This window comes from Molossus molossus, unplaced genomic scaffold, assembly GCF_014108415.1.
Source record: "Molossus molossus isolate mMolMol1 unplaced genomic scaffold, mMolMol1.p scaffold_m16_p_2, whole genome shotgun sequence".
Classification (NCBI taxonomy): Eukaryota; Metazoa; Chordata; class Mammalia; order Chiroptera; family Molossidae; genus Molossus; species Molossus molossus.
The window spans coordinates 132,866,482-132,890,021 of NW_023425355.1; the positions used below are offsets into that span (position 1 = coordinate 132,866,482).

Consider the following 23,540-nt stretch of genomic DNA (forward strand, 5'->3'; position numbering starts at 1 on the left):
TTGGAAAGGGCCATGAACTAGAGAAATCTGTATTCCAGATGCTTCCATCAGTGATGGTGTGGCCTTCGTAACGTCCGAGTCTCGGCATCTATGTGATCTATGTGTTTGCCTTTATGAGCAAGGGACAAGCCTCCCAACTTTTGAAGGCCTAATAAGGAGCCACCCAGGCAGGCAAGAGCAAATTGCTGAGAATTACTTGCTGTGAATTCATTAATTCCCATTCTTTTTTTTTTTTTGAGAAAAAAAAAATTGTTTTCTTTATTTATTTTAGAGAGGGAAGAAGGGACAGGGAGAGAGAGATAGAAACATCGATGAGAGAGAACATCGATTGGCCACCTCCCACATGCCCCCCAACTGGGGATTTGTCCCACAACCTGGGCATGTGTCCTGACTGAGAGTTAAACTGGCAGACTCTTGGTGCATGGGTTGGTGCTCAACCACTGAGCCACGTCGGCCAGGCATAATTCCCATTCTTAATTCCCAGGACCTACCAGACTCTATCCCTTCCAACAAATGTTGACACTTGTACTTCTAGCAAAGCTTTTAACACCTGACACCACTGGCAAATACCTCTGTGCTGTTTGATATGGCAGTCATTAGCCATTAGCTACTGACATGAAGGTAGTGAGACTGAAGAACTGAACTGTTTATTTTTACTCGCATAATTTTAAACAGTGACAAGTGGCATAGTGGCTATACTCCTGGGCAGGGAAAGCTTAACTGTCTTCATTACCGCTTGAAGAGAGCCTACCTGTGGTTGCTCAAGGTGGGTGACCTCTTGATCCTTAGTACCTTGCAAAGTCTTCTGACTTGCAAACTTTGAAGCAAATTTTCTATCACCCCATCCTGTCATAAATCTCTTAACTGCTTAATTCTACTCTGGAGCCCAGAACTCTGAGCAGAGACAGGTGACCTTTCTCTTTACTGGACAGAAAGGGGGAAGAGTTTTCTAGCTCCCCTTTGGCGGAGGTGGCAGCCTCACCCGGCTCTGCTTTCCAGAGTTCCCAGCTCCTGGGAACCACTCCACATCTCCTTTCTGCCTTTGTCTCATTTCATCCAGCATGTCCCTCTCTCAGTCCATGTGTGTGGTTCTCACACATCTTGTCTTGTTTCAGTGTGAGGGGCCCACTAGCTCAGTCTACCTTGTTGCCAGACGTAGAAGCTGACTTTGATTTTTGCCACAGCTTCAGAAGACACAACTCAGGGACAGCACCACCATTCTGATTATGTTATCACTTATCAAACATAACAGGACATTCAGGAGTAAACTTACCGCTTCACCCGCCCGCTACTGTCCTGACTCAATTCTTTCATTCTTTCTTCTACTTTGTTCAAAAGCTACAATTAAAAGGAAAAGAAATCAATGGGCTTCTAGAATAGGCAGAGTAGAACAGCTAAATTACAGGCCAGGAGGTGGAGGCCATGTTGACAGAGCTGTGTGAACTGGCAGGTACCCAAATACACCTGCCCTCCGCCATCCCCACAGCAGCCTCCAGAACCAGCCCTCGAGGTGCTGACCTAACCTCAGTCTAAGTTACCGAGAAAATGATGGGAAAGGGGAAAGCTCAAGGGTAATGCAGATATAACATCTTCACTAAAACTTTACATTCCATTCCCTGCAGTGGAAAGTAAAATCGTCATCTAGCACTTAAGGGAAAGATGGCAGCCAGGTTCCTAAAAACAACTGAGGAACAAAGACTTCTCTTCTAAAACCACTTATTGTGAAGGGAAGAACACCCACAGCTCACTGGGAAGTCAGCAAGTAAGTGAAATAATTTTAACATTATTAAACAGAGCTGGTTTTGTGAATCCTCAAATAGTCGAATAAATAACAGTGAAAAACCGACACTGTCAACTTCTTTGCCTTCCGCATCACCGTCGTAACTCTGAAGGTCCAGCAACACCAATCCATGTGGATAAATTCGCAGATTGGCAAAGCTACAAAGGAAAGCATAATTTTAAGGTTAGGAATTGTATCATGGATTTCAAAAGGAAAAAAAACAAAAAACAAAAAAAGATGCCAACCCAATTAAAAAAAAAGACCACTTCTCTTCTTTCCCCCTAAATTAAATATTTAACCTTTCTTTTTAGAGCCACTTCCCTGCCTAAGGGCAGGGAAGCCACTAATCATTCAGGAAAGATTTAGAGAGAGTCACCAAATGCTAAGGTTTTCAAACCAGATTATTGGGCCCAGAAAATCATTCAGTAGGAAGTTCTGCGAAACTGATATATTAAGAAGCTTGCCCAGCAGGTGATTCAGCCAGGTTTATTGACCACTGGGACGGCGGGTGGGGTGGGGAGGGGCCAACTGTGTTCTTCCCATTAACCTTCAGAACTCAAAACAGAACCAAAAAACATATATACATAACACAAAGACACAGACAACAGTGTGGTGATGGCTAGAAGGAAATGGGGGAGGGAGAGGGGGGGAATAGAGGCAGAGGGCAAATGGGGATGGAAAAAGACTTTGCTTGGGGCAATGGGCACATGACGCAGTGTGCAGATGATGTTTTGTTGAATTGTACACTTAAAACCTGTGTGGTTTTGCAAATGAACATCATCATTCCAATAAATTCAATTAAAAAATAAACAGCTGGGTTTTCCTGACTGCAGGCAAGTGGTAATTAAATTCACTGAGTCCAGGGTCACTGCACTACCTCCAGCCTGCAAGTCAGGTGCGGCCCACAGCATGTTTTGAAAACTCTGCACTCTAAAAATGGTTTGTACATTTTAAAGAGCTTTTTTTAATAAAAGGGGAATGTGTGACAGACAACTTATATGGCTCCTTACAGAAAAATCTTTCTGACCACTAATTTAATAGATCTGATCAATACTTTTTTAAAAAATGTTTTTATTGATTTTTTTTTAAGAGAGAGAAAGGAAGGGAGAAAGATAGAAACATTGATCTAAGAGAGAAACATCAATTGGCTCGGGATTGAGCCTGAAACCCAGGCAGGTACCCTGACCAGGAATCGAATCAGGACCTGTCAGTCCATGAGACATACTCAATCCACTGAGCCACACTGGCTGGGCTGATCAGAACTTTTTATAAAATAAAAATATGAGAGTATCACATGCAATAAGAGTTAATTATTTGAGGAAGCTTTATTTTTTCCAATTATACTGTGTATTTGTATTGTATATACATAGGTGTGTGTGTGACGATATAAAGTTACTTCTTACTGCCCTGGCCAGTGTAGCTCAGTTGATTGGGTGTCATCCTGTGCACCGAAGGGTTGCAGGTTCAATTCCGGGTCAGGACACATGCCCAGATCTCGGGTTCAATCCCTGATAGGGGGCATGCAGGAGGCAGTTGATCGATGTTTCTCTGTCATCAATGTTTCTATGTCTCTCTCTCCCCCTCTCCACTCCTCTCTAAAAAATCAATAAATCTTAAAAATTAAAAAAAAGTTACTTCTTACTATAAGTCATGGTTAAAGAAATATTTGAAATATACTAAATTGGAAGATGAATTCTGTTCAGAGAATACAGGTACGTAGTGTGCCTGGGTGTAAAAATAAATGCAACTAGTTAATTTTCACCTTCACCCCTTAGCTAGCCTCAAAATCAAGTTCAAGTCCAGGACACCACACACTCATTTACATCTGAATAAGCTGATCATCTTTCCCTCCCCCTCCACCACCACCAGCAGCACAAAGGAAAGCGTCCCCTTAACCACCTGGGTGGTTCTAGCAGAGTCCTCTGCCAGAGAACCAGGAGAACACAGCTGCAAGGCAGGGTGTCAAGTACCAATCTCACGGGATTAAAACCAGAAATAAAAAGGATAAATTACCAGGGGGGAATGTGGAGAACAGGTGAAAAGGTGGCTGAGGACCAGGCCCTCGGCATGGCCAAGGGGCCATTAACCATAAGTAGGGTGTAGAGCTGCAGTGCTTCCCCCGATCAGGTGCGAGGGTGGCAAAAGTGAGGTTTCAGGACAGGCACCATGGGGACAGGTACCATGGGTCAGGGACCATGGGAATGGGTCCCAGCTGACCAAGTGAAATAAGAAGACCAAAGGAGAAAATGAGTTTAAACTAAGCATGCTTATTTTTATTTTTTTCTGTTTATAAAAGCAATTTCTAAACAGCTCTTGTCACTCAAACACTCTCTTCCAGGAAGAATGCTGAGCCCTCTGGATGGCTGGAATTGGTGTCTGGGGTAGAAGCTTCAAGAACCACATTAGAGAGGGTGGTGGGGCCAGGCAGCAAAGGCCCTAGGAGATGGTCAGAGATGCTTCACCTGGAGTGCAGGAGGAGCTCACTGAGGTGGCAGAATGTCAAGGTCTGATTTACTGTGGTCCCCAAAGGATGGACCGCAGCAAGGACAGTGAGAGATAGTGGCAGAGAGGGTGGGGAAGGAGGGCCGAGGCAGAGAAGGGCTGAATGTAAGCCTGCAGGAGCTGGAGGGCCCAGGGACAGCTCAGACCACTGCTTTCAGGAGAATCGGCAGCAACTGGAGAGCAGAAGGAGGTTAGGTGGTGGTATCAATTTTGGATCACCCTTGAGGACAAAATAACTTTAGATACATCTGAGGTACCTGCTAAACACATATATGGATGTTTACTACCTAGTTAGAAATACAAATCTGGGCTTGGGCAGGGATGGAGGGAGATGTCCCTAAAATGCATCAGGAGAGGGAATGCCAAGTACCGCCATGGGGTTGGACCAAGTAGACTTGCAAAGAGAATAAAGGAAGGGGAGATAGCCTCAAAAGTAAGTTTCCCTCATCTCACATCATTGTTTTCTGGGCCTCTGTAAGACTGTGGGGGTGGTCTTTTAATGGAAAAACAAGGGAGAGCAATGTGGACCATTAATGAAGGCATGTGGAATTCCAGGACTTTGTACCCATCGGGGGAATGGAATGAAAGCCATCAAAAATACCCAGGAGTGTCCTAGCCGGTTTGGCTCAATGGTTAGAGCATCGGCCTGCGGTCCAGAGAGTCCCGGGTTCGGTTCCTGCTAAAGGCACATACCTCAGTTGGGGTTGTGTGGGTGGCGACCGCTCAGTGTGTCTCTCTCACGTCAATGTTTCTCTCTCTCTCCCTCCCACTCTGTCTGAAGAAAAATGCAAGAATGTCCTCAGATGAGGATAATAAATAAATAAATAAATAAATAAATAAATACCCAGGAGTGCCCTGGCCAGTTTGGCTCAGCAGTTAGAGTGTTGGCCTGTGGACCAGAGTCCCAAATTCAGTTCCCACTAAGGGCATGTACCTCGATTGCAGTTTGTCCCTGGCCCCGGTTGGGGTCGTGTGGGCAGCAACCAGTCGATGTGTCCCTCTCTTCCTCCCTCTCTCCCTCCCACTCTATCTGAAGATAAATGCAAAAATGTCCTCGGGTGAGGATAAAAAAAAAAACCAAAAAAAAACAGGAGTTCACCTTTTTAAATTAATAGTGCAGCCCTGGCCGGTTTGGCTCAGCAGTTAGCTGCGGTTCTCAACCTGTGGGTCGTGACCCCTTTGTGGGTCGCCTAAGACCATCAGAAAACACATATTTCCGATGGTCTTAGGAACCGAGACACCACCCCTCTATCTGTCTCCAGGCAGGTCCGCCCACATGCAGATACACCTATATACAACATGAGGAACTGTATTAAAGGGTCGTGGCATTAGGAAGGTTGAGAACTACTGGGTTAGAGTGTTGGCCCGCGGACCAGAGAGATCCGGGTTCGGTTCCCGCTAAGGGCACATACCTCGGTTGCAGTTTGTCCCCAGCCCTGGTTGGGTCGTGTGGGTGGCAGCCACTTGATGTGTCTCTCTCACATCGATGTTTCTCTCTCTCTCTTCTTCCCTCTCTCCCTCTCATTCTATCTGAAGATGAAGGCAAAAATGTCCTCGAGTGAGGATAAAAAAAATAAATAAATTACTAAGAATCTTAATAGCATCCTAAACCAGTACAAACCTAGAGTTAGGAAAATACAAAAGCTCAAACGCACTGGCATCTTATATTACCAGTCATTTATTAATTTAGGTTTCTTTTCCTGTTCTCAGAACACATCACTTTCATCTATACTTCGATTACATAATGTCTAGATAATCTACAAGTGTTAAGGAAACAAACTTGAACTCTTGGTTCTCCTCAGCTTCCTATCAAGCTATACTTGTAGATATTCTCATCCTGCATTTGCTGATGGTCTGCATTAATGGGTGATCACTTATAATACTGCTACTCACAGTGGGGTCAACCCACCAGCAGCATCAGCATCCCCTGGGAGCTTGCTGGATATGCTATATGGGGTGCTGCCCCAGACCTACCACATCAGAAACTCCTGGACAGGGGCCCAGGAACTTGTTTTAACCAAGTCCAGATCACTGCCTACGAGTTCACACTGCTTATGCTGCCCAGGGGTTCTGGGCCACACAGTAGAATCACCTTCAGGGCTCTGGAGAAATACCGATGCTTAGTGGCCTCAATCTCTGGGGGCAGTGTCTGAGAATGGGATTTGGAAGAAGTACAACCAGGCGATGCTACAGGGCAGCTAAGGCCAAGAAGCACTGAATTCTAGTCTCCTTCTAAAAGTTGTCAAAGAAGGAAAAAAAATCCCTGGACACCACCACCCCACCCCATCCTCCCACCCCCACTGCCTTTTGCACCTCCTCCCCCACTCCTGCAGTTCTCCAAAGTGAAGAGGAGCACTCAAGGCCATCTCACCTGCCATTTTTGTTTATGTAGGTCGCTAAATAGCCGTGGTCCTGCCAAGTATGCACCGACTCGGTCATCCCCTGTTCCTGGAAGATGGACTGGAGGCCTTTTAGGATGGTCTCACTGTCAGCTAGAGGGGAGAAAAGGCAAGATGGTCAGATGAATCATGTTCAGAAGGAAAGCCAGTTGGACGACTGAACTTTATGAGAATACCTGAACAAAGAGTAGCCAGAGTCACTCAGCTATAAAGATTCTCAACCCTGCAAGGAGAGACTACATAGATTACCAGGTAACATAATAGAACACGATTAACTTAAGGATCTAAAGATGAAATCATCTTGGATTATCCAGGTGGGTCCTAAATCCAATGACAAGTGTCCTTGTAAGAGACAGAAGAGAAGACACAGGGAGAAAGCACAGGTGATGTGAAGGCAGAGATTGGAGTGATGCACAAGACAAGAACATCTGGAGTTGGAGGAGCAAGCAAGGACTCTTCCCCAGGGCCTTCAGAGGGGGCGTGGCCCTGCCTATACTTTTGTTTTCAGACTTCCGGCCTCCAGACCTGGGAGTCTGAAGTAAGTTTCCATTTTAAACCATCTATTTTTAATACCGGATTACAGCAGCCCCTAGCAGACAAATACACCCACCGAAATTCCTCTGTTCAACTTAACTTAAACAAGAACAAAAGGAGTAGCAAAAATGGCAGTGAACTAGTGACTCTGTAATCCTCTGAACCCCCAAATACAGAGCAATCAGGGTACCACAACCCAAATTCACAGACACCATTTACAACAAAACTAGATGACATAGTATACCACCAAACCCCAAAACAGGAGTAGGTGGGACTAGAGGGACACAGCCCAGAGATCTGTGTGGTACCAGCAATTTTGGAGAGGAAGAAGTTGAGAAGGCAAAGGGACTTCAAACCCAACCTGCATTAAAACAGCAACAGCAGTTCACCCACAAGGAAGGGGGTTCCTCTGTATGAGAAGGTAGTGTCCAGCAGGCCACAGGAGGGAGAGCAGTGGACCTGGGCAGGTCCAGAAAGTATCAGGGTGGCCCTCCAGATAACCAAACTAAACTGAGGCCACTTCTAGGAAAAAACTCCATGTTGGGGAGAGACTACTGGAGCAGAATCCACACCACCCCCCATGGGAACACAAGCACTGACCAACACGAGCAGTGACTTTGTGTCTCATTCAAGTCTTGCTCATTCCCAGCAAAACTGTGCCTTTGGGAAACTCATTTAGCAGAAAAGGATCTAGCTGGCTTTGCTACTCTGAAATTGGGTTCAGGAAATTAAAAGGGGAGGCCTGAATTATAGACCCAGAACTGAACTCCCCCTCCTAAAAAACTCTGATTTCAAACTTGATGAAAAGAACTGATCTTGTTCAGTTTGTGTTTGTCACGGAAGCCTGGTGAGGTCAGGCCACCATGGAAGTGACAGAAAGGCAGAGTGGTAAAGACAAGTGTGCCAGCACACCCAAGTCCACATACCCCAGTGGTACTTACCCTAAAGGGGAGGAAAGCCACTATGTAATTATTCAATCCTCCTTGGCTAGAACAGATGTTTTCTGTTTTGAAAGTATACAAAACAAGTCATCACTCCTGGTAAATGGCCTCAAGACTGGGTTTTGTTGGCACATTACAAAACAGAACAGAAACCCCCAGGCTGGTGAAGAGGACAATCCAGGCAGGGCCACCCTATGTGTCACTGGCCAAGCTGTGCAGTGAATGAGTACCCCAGCCCACAGGCTGAGCTGGGGCAAACTCTGTGCCTTGGGCCAGAGAATGGGGTTGTCTTTGTGTGATATACACACAAAGCCCTGGACTGCTGGCCAAGCCCAGCATGGTGACCAGTTCCTTTTTCTAACTGGCACAGTTAGCAAAGGCACCACATGGGCTAATGGAGGACATCCCGCCACATTTCAAACGGAAGAAAAACACAATACCAAGCAAATCCAATTTGATGTATTACTAATTCCTCTACTGTAGGTTTACTCTCCAGTTCAGTAGAAATATGCCAGGTCTGAATGTTATTTCTCACTGTCACCACCTCCTAGTCCCCATGGACACTGAGTGTGCCAGCCCTGCCACTGACACGAAGACCATGCCATTTTCCCACTGTCTATTTCACTTCATAGTCACCTTATTCCTGACCTGGGGAACTCCCCTGTCACCCAAAAGGCTCCCAGTCCTTGGAGAAGACTACAGAAAGGGGAGCCAGAGCTGAAACAAGTATCCAGCATCTCTTTTTCCAGTGTCATGGTTCTAAAATGAAAAGAGAAAGCCAACGACATGAGCTCCACTTTGTAGAGTTTCTAGAACATCTAGACCAGTGGTTTTCATTCCTGGTTGTGCATTAAAATCACTGGGGGAGTTTTCAAATGTTTGATTCCACATCCTAGACCAATTAAATAAAAATCTGGGTGTGGGACCCAGGCGCCAGTATTTTTAAAGATCCCTGGAAAATTCCAATATGAAGCCACAGTTGAGAACTACTGATCTAAACCACTAGATACAAAAAAGAAAAAGAAATCTCCATGATCTCCAAACTAATTACACTCAAGTCAAAAAAGATTATTTCAACCTTCATGCCTCTCTAGTAAGGAACATATAACATAACCAAGCAAAATGCACTTGGCTCTATCAGGGTTCCACAACTGAGGTTGACAATATAGTTTAAACGACCGTCCTGGGTCTCACAGGACTTTGGTAAACCTAGCCATACCTACTAAATGTGAGTAGTTTCCCCCTTATGAAAGAAAAAGGCCCCATACTCCAATTGCCCAGGGACAGAATCCCTTGAAAACTACTAGATGCTCTACACACAAGTGAAAATGAGCCTGGGGTCAGAGCATACCCAACTCTGAGAACACAAGATAACAATGTCATAAATGCCTACAGAATAGAAAAGTTGAAAGTAGATTCAGCCCGGGCAGTGTTGCTCAGTGGTTGAGCCTCGACCCATGCACCAAGAGGTCGCCGTTTCGATTCCCGGTCAGGGCACATGCCCAGGTTGTGGACCCAGTCCCCAGTGGGGGGCATGCAGGAGGCGGCCAATCGAGGTTCTCTCTCGTCGCTGTTTCTATCTCCCTCTCCCTCTCACTTCCTCTCTCTCTCTAAAATCAACAAAGAAAAAAAAGATTAAAATGCTAAAATAGATATAACAGCGTCTCTTTCAAGTAGACATAGTAATCCAAACTAAGCTAATAAAATACTGTTTGGCAAAAGTTCTTAGAAAACACTGGCCAGGCAAGAATGATGTGTAGTAACTAGTGTATTACTCAAAGCCTTCCGGCCTGTCCCAGGGCAAACGTGTCCTTTGTCCACTGGAAAACTCAGTGCCCCCATTTCCAGATCATTGCCCACTTTGTGTGTGTTTATTCAGCAATAACTTAAAAGGAATCAAGTTGGGAGTGGGGGAGGCAGGAGGAATGGCCAGGTTTCATCTCCCTTCCTCATTTCTCCCAGAGATCCATTTATATGCCTGTCTTAGAAAATGAACCTCAGTCTTCTGCCCCTGACCATCACCACCAGATGTCCAAATCCCAAATTTGTATATCCGGCTGGAACCTGCCTCCTTCCCAACTGCTCACCCCACCGTCCTCTAAGGAACCTGGCACTAGTGTTCATTCCCTCTCCCTCTCGATCTGGTACTGCCATTTCATCACTGACTTATCAGACGGCAGTAAATTAAGATTAGCTCTACCCACCCAACATTAGTAGCCCAAGTTGAAAGATTCTTGTTGAATAAAAACCTAAGACACCAGGAACCCTGGCAAAAAGGTAGTAAAGCATGTTTCAGTATACAGTATCCCCCACTTCTGCAGCTTTAAGAGGCTAAAATACTGTAACCCCTTAACAAAGTGGATTCCATTAGAGGCTGCCCTCGGGAAATAAACAATCTAGAAAAACTCTTGACTCTTTCCACCAATGACCTTGACTTGCACCTTAAAGTCTTTTTCAACTTCACACACTCCTCCAACTTCAAACTAAGCCTCGGCCAGGCAGCTCAGTTGGTTAGTGTCAGCCCTATACATCCCTATATACCCGGTTATGGCACATACAAAATTCTACCAATGAATATATAACTAAGTGGAACAACAAATCTACCTCCCTCCCTCTCCCTCTCTCTAAAACCAATAAATAAAAATTTTAAAGAAAGTTTAACTGAGACAATTTGGGACAAACAGTGTGCGGAGTTTTTTTTTAAGGTACCCAATCCCGAGTCTCTGTCATACTGGATGCCACTCCTTCTACAGGGCAATTGGACCACACCAGCCTGGTGGGCCAAAGCTACACTAGCCTCACCTGCAAAATTAGGGGATTGGAGTAGGGAATTTGTGTCCACGTTCCTTTCTGCGCTCTCTCGCACTCTCTCGCGCGCTCTCTCTCTCTCACACACACACACTCAACCAGTTTATGAAATTAGAAGATGGATTTCTATTCTTGCCAAACTTATCTTTAATTATGTGGACTAGAAATTCCACCATCAAGCCCCCCACCCTATTTCTTTGTTTCCTAGGTTTCTCTCCCACAACAGTTCAAGCCATTTAAGTTCCAAAGGGTGGTTAATTATCCCATCACTGTACCATGCCCAAGTTGTGAGGCCCAAAGCCCAGCCTCTTCTCAGCTCATCTCCTACTCCCCAGACCCTGATGTTTCTAGAGCCCTGTGCCCTCCTACCTGATTCTCCACTCCCTCATCTGCCTCCCCTACCCATGCTTCCCCTGTAAGTCTGTGGCAAGGCCCACCCCCCCCCACCTCCACTCCCTCTCACCTACTTCAGCAATTCACTGCAAGACGAAGTATTCGTGCAGGTATCCTTTCCTCAAAACATGAGACTCTGATGTCATAGCACCTAAAAGCCAGGGTTGGGCTATGCACTTCCCCTTCCCACATAAATCGGTTTTCTGGTTTTCTTGATAGGCCTCTGGATTCCAATACACTTTGAAGTCATTCAAGTATCTGCTTTAAAAATCTGCTCAGAGGTCCTATCTTGACAGTGGGGCAGTAGTTATACGACCACTGCATCGGTCAAAACTCCAAGAACTGTACACTAAAATGCACTGTATGTCCACTATATCCAGTTAAGACAAAAGTCTGTTCCAGGGTTACCACCACCCCTGGCTTAACCCCTCTGTGACTAACAGAAGAGCACAGCATTCATCCTGGGCTCCATCACGCCCAAGCAGCTTGCTCACAACTGCCTAAGGCTTACAGAACATCTTTTGTACTCCTTTAGGAAATGATAGGTGTAACCAGAAACATGAATGTTGACCAACAGCAAGCCCAGATCACTGAAATCAAGTGATATACAGAAACAGTCTTCATACTTCACAAAAGAGCTTAACCCTTAAATTTAAAATGACATTAAGACTGTTATAATTTTTAAATTTTAACCTCGTCTTTGTTCATCAGGAGACTTCTCACACATTCAGAGACCTAATGAATTTCCAGGGATTAAAATGAAGCTCAAGCGGGTGGTGTCCTCAGGCCTGTCTTAGTTGTACAGCTTGGTCTTATATTCCCACAACCAGTTCTTTATGTAACAGCAGCAAGATGATTAATCGCCTCATACAAAACCCAAGCCAACAGGAATGTTCAGAGCATGATTCATCATAACCAAAAAGTGCAAATACCCCAATTGCCCAAAATGTTATAAGTGGATAAGCAAATCCATAACTTGAACTATTGTTCAGCCATAGAGGAAACACAGCACTGACACACACTACAACATGGATGGCCCTTGAAGACATGTTGCTGAGTCCAAGAAGCCAGTCACAAAGGACCACATACTGTATAATTCCATTTATATGACAGCCAGAAAAGGCAAATCCCTAAATACAAAAAGCAAATTAGTGGGTGCCAGGGCTGGGAGGAATGGGGATGATGCCTAAGGGGTACAGGTTTCTGTCTGTGGTGATGAAAATATTCTAACATTGTGATGGTTGCAAAACTCTGACAATACAATGGTCCCTTGGTACCTAAGGGGGATTGGTGCCAGGATCCAGCATGGTTACCAAAACTCAGGAATGCTCCAGTCCCTTATATAAAATGGTATAGCATTTGCATGTAACCTATGAATATCCTTCCATGTGCTTTAACTCATCTCTAGGTTACATATAATACCTAATATAAATGCTATATAAATAGTTGTTACATTTTATTGTTTAGGGCAATAATTTTCAACCCGTGTGCCACAATAATTTTTAAAGCATGCCATACCTGACTATTTAGTCAGAGGCACTTGACCTCTTTTCCCTTAGCTTAGCAAATAAAAAAAACGACAACAGCCACAACAATAGCCTTCTGGCATAAATGAGTCAAAAGCATACCTTTTTTTTTTTTTTGGCAGATTGGCAAAAGATATAACACATGTTTTGGTGTACTGCAGAATTTTAGTAATTAGTTTATGTGTGCCATGAGATAAAAAAAGGTTGAAAAATAGCTGGTTTAGGGAATGATTTCAAAAAAAAAAAAGTCTACCCATGTTCAGTCAGCAAGAATGTAACTTTTTTCAAATATTTTAGATCTGCAGTTGGTTGAATCCATACATGGATTGGGTTGACTGCACTGTAGATAACGGAAATGTATACTTCAAATAGGGGGACTGTATGACATTTGAGTCATATCTCAATAAAGATGCTCCCCCAAAACCCAAATACACTAGCTGAACTTATATTAGATTCTTGGTTACTGTGAAGTGATCAAAGCAACAAAAAGTCCCAGAAGTGGGTTTCTCCCCTTCAATCAACCATAAGCCAGGCCCAGGCACTAGGTTAGAGGGGTTTAAAGGCATAGTCTTCCTGCCCTGGCCAGTTTGGCTCAGCTGTAGAATGTCGGCCTGCAGACCAATGAGTCACGGGTTCATTTCCAGCCAAGGGCATGTACCCCGGTTGTAGTTCGTCCCAGCCCTGGTTGGGGTTGTGCCAGAGGCGGCAAGTCAATGGGTCCCTCTCATGTCAATGTTTCTCTCTCTCTCCCCCTTTCTCGCCCTCTCCCTCCCTCCCACTCTATCTGAAGATAAATGGAGAAAAGAATATCCTTGGGTGAGGAAAAGAAAAACAATAAAGAGCTGGTCTTCCTACCCATCCCCACCAGTCACCACCCATCTCCAAATAGCAAGTGTCTGAGTGGCTGCTGTGTGTGGGCACTGACTTTCCCAGGTGCTAGAGGTGGCTTTCTTGCCATTAAAGTGCACCTGCAGCCAACCTCAGTGCCTCAGCTCAATCACAGCAGCGATGCCAGAGTGGTGACTATAGTTAATAATACTATACTATAGTATTGAAAGTATACTAATACTAATGAAAGTTGCTGGGAGGGTGGGTGTTAAAAGTTCTCATCACAAGAAAACAATGATAACTGTGGCCATCATTTCACAGTATATACAAATATCAAATCACGTTGTACACCTGAAGCTGATATAATGTTAAATGTCATTTATATCTCAAAAATAAATTAAAATTACAAAGGCGAGGTAGGGCTGCAAAATACAGAAAGGGACAATGACAAACAATTTGGAGGGGTTATTTTCAGAGCAGTTTCTGATGTTCACAGAGAAGAGCACCTAACCAGGAAAAATGAACTACAGACATAAAGAAAAAGACCTACTGAAATTAGATTGGGAGTCATACAACACAACACAGAAGTAATCAAGTTCTTTTTAGGCAAATGTGCATTAAGGAAAACCATATGGGACTGTTTACAGTACCAGCCACAATGACTACTTCGTAAAACTCACATTCCAGTACATTTGGCATATTATAAACATGCTAATTATTTCATTGCCAGGCCTTCCCACTGCAGGAGGGTAGTTAAAAGGGCATTTCTATCACCCACAACACCTACTGGAAAATGAGCAGGAGCCTCATCCTACTTTAAAATAACACCAATCCTGCCCTGGCCGGTATGGTTCAATGGTTAGAGCGTTGGCCCACACTAAAGGGGTGCTGGGTTGTTTTTTTCCCCTCACTTGAGGACATTTTTTCCATTTTTTTGTTCAGACAGAGTGGGGGGGGGAGAGGGAGGGAGGGGGGGAGAGGGAGGGAGGGAGGGAGAGAGAGAAACATCGACATGAAAGGGACACATCGAGTGGTTGCCACCCACACAACCCAACCAGGGCCAGGGACAAACTACAACTGAGGTACGTGCCCTTAGTGGGAACTGAACCCGGGTTTCTCTGGACCGCAAGCCAATGCTCTAACCACTGAGCTAAACCAGCCAGGACGGGTTGCTGGTTTGATTCCCCATCAAGAGCACATACCTCGGTTGCACATTCCACCCCTGACCCTGGTAAGGGCATGTGCAGGAGGCAGCTAATCAATGTGTCTCTCTCACATCTCATCTCTCACTCTCTCTCTCTGTCTCTCTCCTGCCCTTCCACTTTCTCACAAAAAAAAAAAAAAAAAAAATCAATTGAAAAAAATATCCTCAGGTGAAGATTAATAAAATAACACCAACCCAGGTCCTCCAGGAGTCAATCTCGTTACAAAATTAAAGGAGGGTTTATAAAAATATAATTTATGAGACACAATCCTAATCTGTCTTTAGTTTGGAACCCAAACACTAATACAATATTGTACCTTCTTTGTCCTGCTACACCTGTTTCCCCCAGAAGCCTCAATTGGCACAGAGAGGGTAGCACCTCCATGTCATTGCCAAGTGGCTCAAACTCTATGGTCCGCCCATTCTTACTTAGCCCCTGTGAGAGGCTAACCAAGAGTTATAAAATAAGGCACAGAAAGGAGAGATAATGCAAAACCCTGGCTTTCATGGGGCGGAGGGGGGGTGGGTAATACTTAGTTTGTGATTATCAGATGCTAAACACCAGGCCACCTGACCTCTCCCAGAATGAATCATTTGGGCAACATAATGCGTGCTCAGACTCCATGGGCTCAAGGAATGTATTTTCAGAGATGAGGAAGGAGTAAACTCGGGCCAGAGCTATGGAAGAGAAAAGAGGAAGATCACCAAGGCAGGGGACAAAGAAGAGGTCAAAACCATATAGAACCCTCTCTGGGGACTACACTCCATCCAACAGGATTGAAACAAAAGCAGGCCCAGCAGCGTCATAAAAGGGACATGCCAGGTGGCAAGAGGGGGCTCGTAGGATTCGAGGTTAGAAGATGGGAGAAGACTTAAGGTACCTGAACCAGGAGAAGAAAATGACCAGCCCTTATCTTTAGTTCAAAACTGCCATCCGCAGTCCACCATAGGTGCAAAAGGGGTCCCCTGCTGTCACCTGCCATTTCCCCCTTGCCCTCATGTCACAAAGCAGAGAGATGAGAACAAGTTCCAGGTGGCCTGAGGTCGGACAGTAATGGTTTCCTTCAGCTCAACTCAGGAGATTTTTTTCCCCAAAGTAGTAACTGTGGAATTACCACTTTTCTTATCCCGGAGCACTTAATCAGTATCAGGAATATCCAGCTCTCTTCCCACTAACTTTAGGTGGGTAGAATCCTTTACAGGTCAGACCTATTTCCATTTGTGTTTCCATAAACAATTCTATGGTTCTTGCCCAGGTTTCTATGCCAGACTGTAAATAGAAAATAGCACTTCCAGAGATAAAAAAAAAAAGTTTGGACTTTGTGATGTCAGAAATCACCTTTATATCAGAGTTGTTCCCGAGGTGGCCCCAGCACTTTCCCTCCTTCTGACTTTGACCAGGGCAGACTCAGTGAAGACATTCAGGTGTGCCCCCTTCAGAATGGACCTCCAAGGAGAGTACTCAGCACCTAGAAGGCACTGGAAATGAAGTGTGACTACAGAAAAGCACAGAGATGAAAGACAAAGGACATAAGTCAACATTCCCAGACACAGAGAGGGGCATGTGTGATGATGGATTCCAGATGAGGAAAAGGCCAAGTGCGGAGCCTGGGAATCTGTACTGGCAAATTTTTCCAGGTGGCTCTGAAGTAAGCCACTGGACTTACTTCAGTAAAGACAACAGTGGGCAAACTTGCTCTGTAAAAGGCCACATAGAAAAGATGTCAGACTTTGCAGGCCAAATCAGGTGTCTGTCACAAATATGTGTGTTTTACCACCCTGTATAAATGCAAACATTATTCTCAGCTGGAGGTCATACTAAACTAGGCCAGAGAGCCAGGCTGGTGTGGCTCAGTGGTTGAGAATCAAACCATGCACCAAGAGGTCACCGGTTTGATTCCCAGTCAGGGCACATGCCCAGGTTGTGGGCCAAATCCCCAATGGGGAGCATGCAGCAGGCGGCCAATCAATATTCTCTCTTATCGATGTTTCTATCTCTCTCTCCCTCTCCCTTCCTCTCTCTAAAAAAAATCAATAAAGAAAAAACATTTTTAAAAAATCGACAAAGTGAAGACACAATTACCAATATTAGGAATAAATAAGAGATTTCACTACAAACACCAGAAAGCTAATAAGGGAATCCTACAAACAACTCTACACAAATAAATTTGACAAGGAAATGAGCCAATTCATCAATTCATCAATATGAAATAAATAATCTGAACAGCCCTATAAGTATTAAGGAAACCGAATGTGTAATTTTTAAAACTAAAAGAAAAAAAAAGATCTTGAGGTCAGATAGTTTCACTAGAGAATTCTATCAAATATTTAAAAGAAAAATTAACACCCATTCTACCCAATCTCTTCAGAAAATAGAAAGGGCGAGAACTCCTCCCAATTCATCTTAATGAAGCCATTATCCTAACACAAAACCACAAACAGTCCAAACAGAAACCTATAGACCAGGCCAATATCTGTCATGAGTATAAACTCAAAAATCTTTTTTTTTGTTTTTGTTCAGACAGAGTGGGAGGGAGAGAGAGAGAGAGAAACATCGACATGAAAGGGACACATTGAGTGGCTGCCACCCGCACGACCAACCAGGGCCAGGGACAAACTGCAACCGAGGTACATGCCCTTAGCGGGAACCGAACCCGGGTCTCTCCAGACTGCAGGCTGACGCTCTAACCACTGAGCCAAACCGGCCAGGGCATAAACTCAAAAATCTTTAACAAATCCTGGGTAAATCCTTGAAATCCTTAACAAGTAAAAATTCCACAATATATAAAAAAAAATTATTATAGAAACAGACTCAGAGATAGAGAGCAGGCAGAGAGCTCTGGTAGGGGGAGGGGTATTGGGGGGTGGCGGGATTGAGCAAAAAAGGGAAAAGAGAGAACTCATGGACATGGATAACAGTGTGGTGACTGGGGGGAGGGCAGGGTGGAGGTGGAAGAGGGCACAGAGGAGATAAATGGTGGTGAAAAAAATAAATTTAATTTTAAATGTAAAAATACAAAAAAAAAAGAATGAAAAATTATTATGATTATGATTATATACCACACAGGATTTATTCCAGGTATGCAAGGCTGGTTCAATATTTACCAAAAAAAATCAATGTAATACAGCATATTAATAGGCTATAGAAGAAAAATCACATGATGTTAACTGATGCAAGAAAAGTATTTGACATTCAACATCCATTCAAAATAAAAAGTCACAGAAAAATAGAAATAGAGAGGAACTTCCACAACTTGATAAAGAGCATCAACATAAAACCTACAACTAGCATCATAGTTAACGGTAACAGACTGAATGGTTATGAGGCAGGGATGGCCACTTTCCTTGCTGTTATTCAACACTGTTAACTGAAGTGTAGCCAGCCCAATAAGGCAGAGAGGTCAAGAATGTGCCCAAGGTCACACAGTTAGTAGTAGTACAACCAGGATTCAAACTCAAGCAGTCACACTCCAAAATCTAATGCTTTTAATCAAGATATTGTGTTGCCTTCCTTAGTTATATATACAATAAGAATAAGCCATTGGTCTCATACATCAAAACATCAACAGTGGTTATCTACTGTTGACAGGATTCCAGATCTGACTTCCCCCTTTCTTCGTATTTCCCTACACCCTATGCGCAGTCTAAAATGAGCAAATAGCTTTTAAAGGAAAACATTTATGTAAAAAAGACAAATGCAGCCCTGCCAAGTTTGGCTCAGCGGTTAGAACTTCAGCCCACTGACCAAAGAGTCATGGGTTCAATTCCAGTCAAGGGCATGTACTTGGACTGTGGTTCGGTCCTGGCCCTGGTCGGGGTTATGTGGGAGGCAATCAGTCGATGTGTCTCTCTCACATTGGCACCTCTCTCTATCTTTCTATCTCTATCTCTCTATCTCTCTCTCTCTCCCTCCCTCCCTCCCTCCTACTTTATCTGAAGATAAATGGGGAAAAAGACAAATACATAAACCATTACTTGAACAGCTTCTGCAGTTTCTTCAAGTAAATTGCGAGATATTCATTCAAAGAGGAAAAAAAAAAAAAAACCACACAGGAAATCCACTAACAATTTAACACTCACAAAATGCTTTAAAAAAGTCCTATCATATTCTTGCACTTTATACCAAAGGATATCAGCTGATGGTAAGCTTTTTTCTCTTTCCAACCTAGACTAACCCCACTTTGGAATATCAAACACTCAGACAAGCACACCCATGACCCACTTCTTCAGAACCCCCAAACCAGTGCGGCCATATAAACCAGCTGCAGTATTATATAGATAAAATATTCAGTATAACACTATTTCTAAAACCTGCACCATTACTGTCCCAAAGCATGATCCAAGGCATTGGTCCTGAAAACCACTCTAAGAAAAAGAGTTCCATGTTGAACCAACTTTGAGATACATTCTATATTCACCTCGCGAAATTCAGAAGGCCCCTTAGCCTATTAGTCTGGCTTAACCACTATGATCTGCAGTCCTTCAGAATAGACAATTTAGTAAAATATAACAATATTCTAGAAATTGGTCAGGATTCTCACTGCAGAAATTTCCATTCCAGGAAAATGAAACCACGCAACACAAATCCACGGAAGTAATATTTTAAAAATCAAAGTGTGTTCAAAATTCTGCTTTACTAACTCAAAGAGGCCCTTTATATAAGTAGCCCAACCTTCAAATCACACGCCTACCCATTATTTTCTGCCTCTTCCTTTGCCAGCAGAACTTTCCTTATATTTCAGTACATTAAATCCACACCTCTTTATAACTGAGCATCTTTATCCACTGGCACAATTTCAAAGTACTCAGCCCTAAGTACTGCAATTAGTGTTACGTATTCTATGTATCATCTGACACACTTCCAAACATTTTAGTGGACATCCTACCCAACAACACAGTGTGTGGGATTTTGCTATCATTAGTGCCTTCATGCAAAGAGAGAAATTAAGGTGCAAATGAAACTACCTGGAGGGTCAAGTCAGCTCAGGAATCTAGAACATGCTACCTGCTGCCAGCTCTTACCAGCTCCTTTTGAGTTTGGGGCTTAGCACATAAATGCATTTGATCACAACTATGCACCAGCTCAGTGGCTCCTTCCGGAACATAGATGACAGTATCAGTTTAATGAAACCCAGGCCCACCACAATTTAGGGCCCCAGAGTTGGTTTTTCTGGGGTCTGGAAAAGTGCCTAGTTGTAAGAGTTTAAAAGAGCATTTGTGTAATGGTTTACATACTTGGTTTGCAGATTCAATTGAGGTTGTTTCCCAACTTCTCAAAAGAACTGAGCCTGTAATTAAAACTACCATGAAATGGTGGTTGGAGCCACAGGGCACACCAGCAGGCTTGGGTTACAACTGCAGTGAAATGGTGGATTAAAATGCCCGGAAGATCCATGACTCCAAAAACTAAACTCAATAATAGGTTTATTAAACACATTTTTAAACAGATGCCCAACCACAATTCAGTAACTTTCTAACTAATCCTTACCTACCAAGGGTTAGTATAATCATGGTGGTCTCGATTGAAATCATAAAGCCTTACCCAGGTATCATGTCTGACATCAGAAGCTCTAATTTTTCAAAGCTATGAGAGACCACAGCACTTTAGTCTGTCTCCCAGGAAGGCAGCAAAAGCCTGTGAGTGTCCATTCAAACACAGCCAATTTCATGATACAATTAAGGGGATGCAAAAAAGATTCCAAATTGATAACTCCTCCACTGCAAAATACACCCCACCCCACCCCGCAAAAAATCCCACAAGACAAATTGTCTACGGTTGGTCATTGAATTGGAAAACTGCTCTCCTTCAAAAACATCATATGCAAGGCTTCAGATTACTTGAAAAAGTACCTCTCGCTTGTTAGCTGGGGTAGGGATCATTCCTAATGCCTGGGTTGTGGAGTCTATTCTTAAAGAGCTGTGATCCCCTCCATGTAAAACAACAGAGAACTAACAAGTAAGAACTAGCACAAACCAATTTTACCATACTCAACCTATGCAGGTTTCAAGAAATGGGTATAATTTTGAAACTACATTCTAAAAAACAATCATGGTTTATTTAAAAACAAATAAATACTGGTTGGAGAGAGAGAGAGAGAGAGAGATTGAGATTTGTTGTTCCACTTATTTACTCATTCATTGGTTGATTCTTTTATGTGCCCTGACCAGGGATCAAATCCACAATCTCGGAGTATCAGGATGACGCTCTAACCCACTGAACTACGCAGCCAGAGCCTATACAATTTTTTAATGGCAAGCCCACAAAATGAACTCCCAGCAATGTGCAATTATTCAGCCCAGAGTCAAATAGAGCATGATGAGTGTAATTAAGAATCTATTGCAGCCCTAGCTGGTTTGACTCAGCGGTTAGAATGTTGGCCCACAAACCAAGGAGTCACGGGTTCAATTCTGGTCAAGGGCATGTACCTCAGTTGTGGTCCAGTCCCTGGCCCTGGTCAGGGTTGTGCGGGAGGCAACCGGTCGACATGTCTCTTTAAAAAAATAAAAGAATCTATTACAGCCCCGGCCAGTGTAGCTCACTTGATTGAGCACCTGTTTGAGCATCGTCCCATGCACCAAGAGGTTACAGGTTGATTCCCCATCAGAGAACATGTCCAGTTTGCAGCTTGATCCCAAGTAGGGGCCGTGCAGGAGGCAGCCAATCAATGTTTCCCTCTCCCTCTCCCACTCCCTTCCTCTCTCTGAAATCAATAAAAACGTACTTAAAAAAAAAAAAAGAATCTAGCCCTGGCCAGTTTGGCTCAGCGGTTAGAGTGACAGCCCAAGGTCTGAAGAGACCCAGGTTTGGTTCCGGTCAAGGGCACACATACCTCGGTTGCAGTTTGTCCTCGCCCTGGTTGGGGTTGTGTGGGAGGCAACCACTCGGTGCGTCTCTCTTGCATCGGTTTCTCTCTCCTCTCTCTCCCTTCCACTCTATCTAAAGATAAATGGAAAAAGTATCCTCAGGTGAGGATAAAAAAAAAAAAGAATCTATTGCAGAGTTGGGGGAAAGGAGTTTTTAAAAAACCCCAAGAAAGTCAAAGAGCATGCCAAATAAAAGCTGACTCCAATGAGAACCTCCCCCAAGCAGTCCACAAGGTATTTTCAAACACAATTAACGTACCAGAGAATACCTAAAGGTAAAAAAAAAAAAAAATGCATCTCCTGAAGCTGTTCAATTCTGAGTCCAGGTTACTTGGGAAACACAAGGAGTATGAGACTGAAGTGTGTGTTCAGGGATCAGGAGAATGGGGTAGAAATGGACCTTGTAAATGCTGATAAGGAGTTTGACTTTATCCAGAGGACAGTGAGGGCACTCAGGAGAGTTTTTAAATGAGTAAAGGGAAAATGATCTGTTGAGTTCCTGATGATAAAGCTCTTCCCCAAAATTGACACAAATAGGGAGATTATGGCCAAGAACTGGAGCCAGGAAAAAGGTGACCAAGGATTTTAAAAGAGTGTAGAGTTGTTGATTGGGGTGGTGGTTGGTGGGTGCTCCAAAGGCTTCTAATACAAAAGGGTTTTTTGTTTGTATCGATTTTAGAGACAGGAAGGGAGGGAAAGAGAGAAAGAGAAACATCCACTGATTGCCTCCCAAACGTGCCCTGACCAGGAATCAAACCCAAAACCTGGGTATGTGCCCTGACCGGGAATCAACTCTTCATATTTCGGTGCACAGGATGACACCCTCCAACCAACCAAATCACACCGACCGGGTAAGTGTCTTTTTTTGTTGTTTTTGTTTTTTTAATATGTTTTTTTATTGATTTTTTAGACAGGAAGGGAGAGAGAAAGAGATGGAAACATCTATGTGAAAGAGAAACATTGATCAGCTGCCTCCTGCACACACCCTACTGGGGATTGAGCCCACAACCCAGACATGTGCCCTGACCAGGAATCGAACCAGGACCTCTCAGTCCATGGGACGACGCTCAATGCACTGAGCCACATCGGCAAGGCAGTTTTTCTGTTTTTAAATGAGGATCTTTGTATAATCATTATCACAATCAGTGTCAGAATTACTTGGAGAAAACTGGTTAAAAATGCAAATTCCAAGAACTCTCTGTCTCCTCCCAGACCGCGATTCAGTCAATCTAGAGTGGGGCCCAAGCAGGCATTTTCCCATTCCCAGTCATCACTCCCCAGGTTTCATTGTTAAAATTGGGAGGAAGGGTGTGTTGTCTATCACAATGGTGGGCAAGGGTTCATGATAATGCGAACAGGGTAAGTGGACAGCTTTTTCTACTCTTGAACAACAAAAACACCTTTTTCTACTCTTGAACAACAAAAACACCTGATGCACTTAAAACTGGATTGTTGCCCTGACCGGTGTGGTTCAGCAGTCAGAGCCTCGGCCCGCAGACGTGAGAGTCCCGGGTTCGGTTCCCACTAAGGGTACATACCTCGGTTGCTGTTTGTCCCTGGCCCCGGTGGCTATGTGGGTGGCAACTACTCGATGTGTCTCTCTCTTCCTCCCTCTCTCCTTCCCACTCTATCTGAGGGTAGATGCAAAAATGTCCTCGGGTGAGGATAAAAACAACAACTGTATTGTTAACATTGTAACTTATAGTTGTAGCTACTTAAAACAAGACGGTATGTTTCCTCCAGAAAGCAGCTAAACAAATA

The 23,540-nt window shown here is 43.9% G+C and overlaps 1 protein-coding gene across 1 annotated transcript in view; it reads right to left on the reverse strand.

Annotated features, from left to right (window-relative positions):
- Positions 1-23,540, reverse strand: part of SMS (spermine synthase) — a 51,016-nt gene that overhangs the window by 21,805 nt on the left and 5,671 nt on the right. Inside the window, 3 exon segments of the mRNA XM_036270328.1 lie at positions 1,274-1,338; positions 1,848-1,938; positions 6,654-6,774. Coding sequence (XP_036126221.1) covers positions 1,274-1,338; positions 1,848-1,938; positions 6,654-6,774 — 277 coding nt within the window.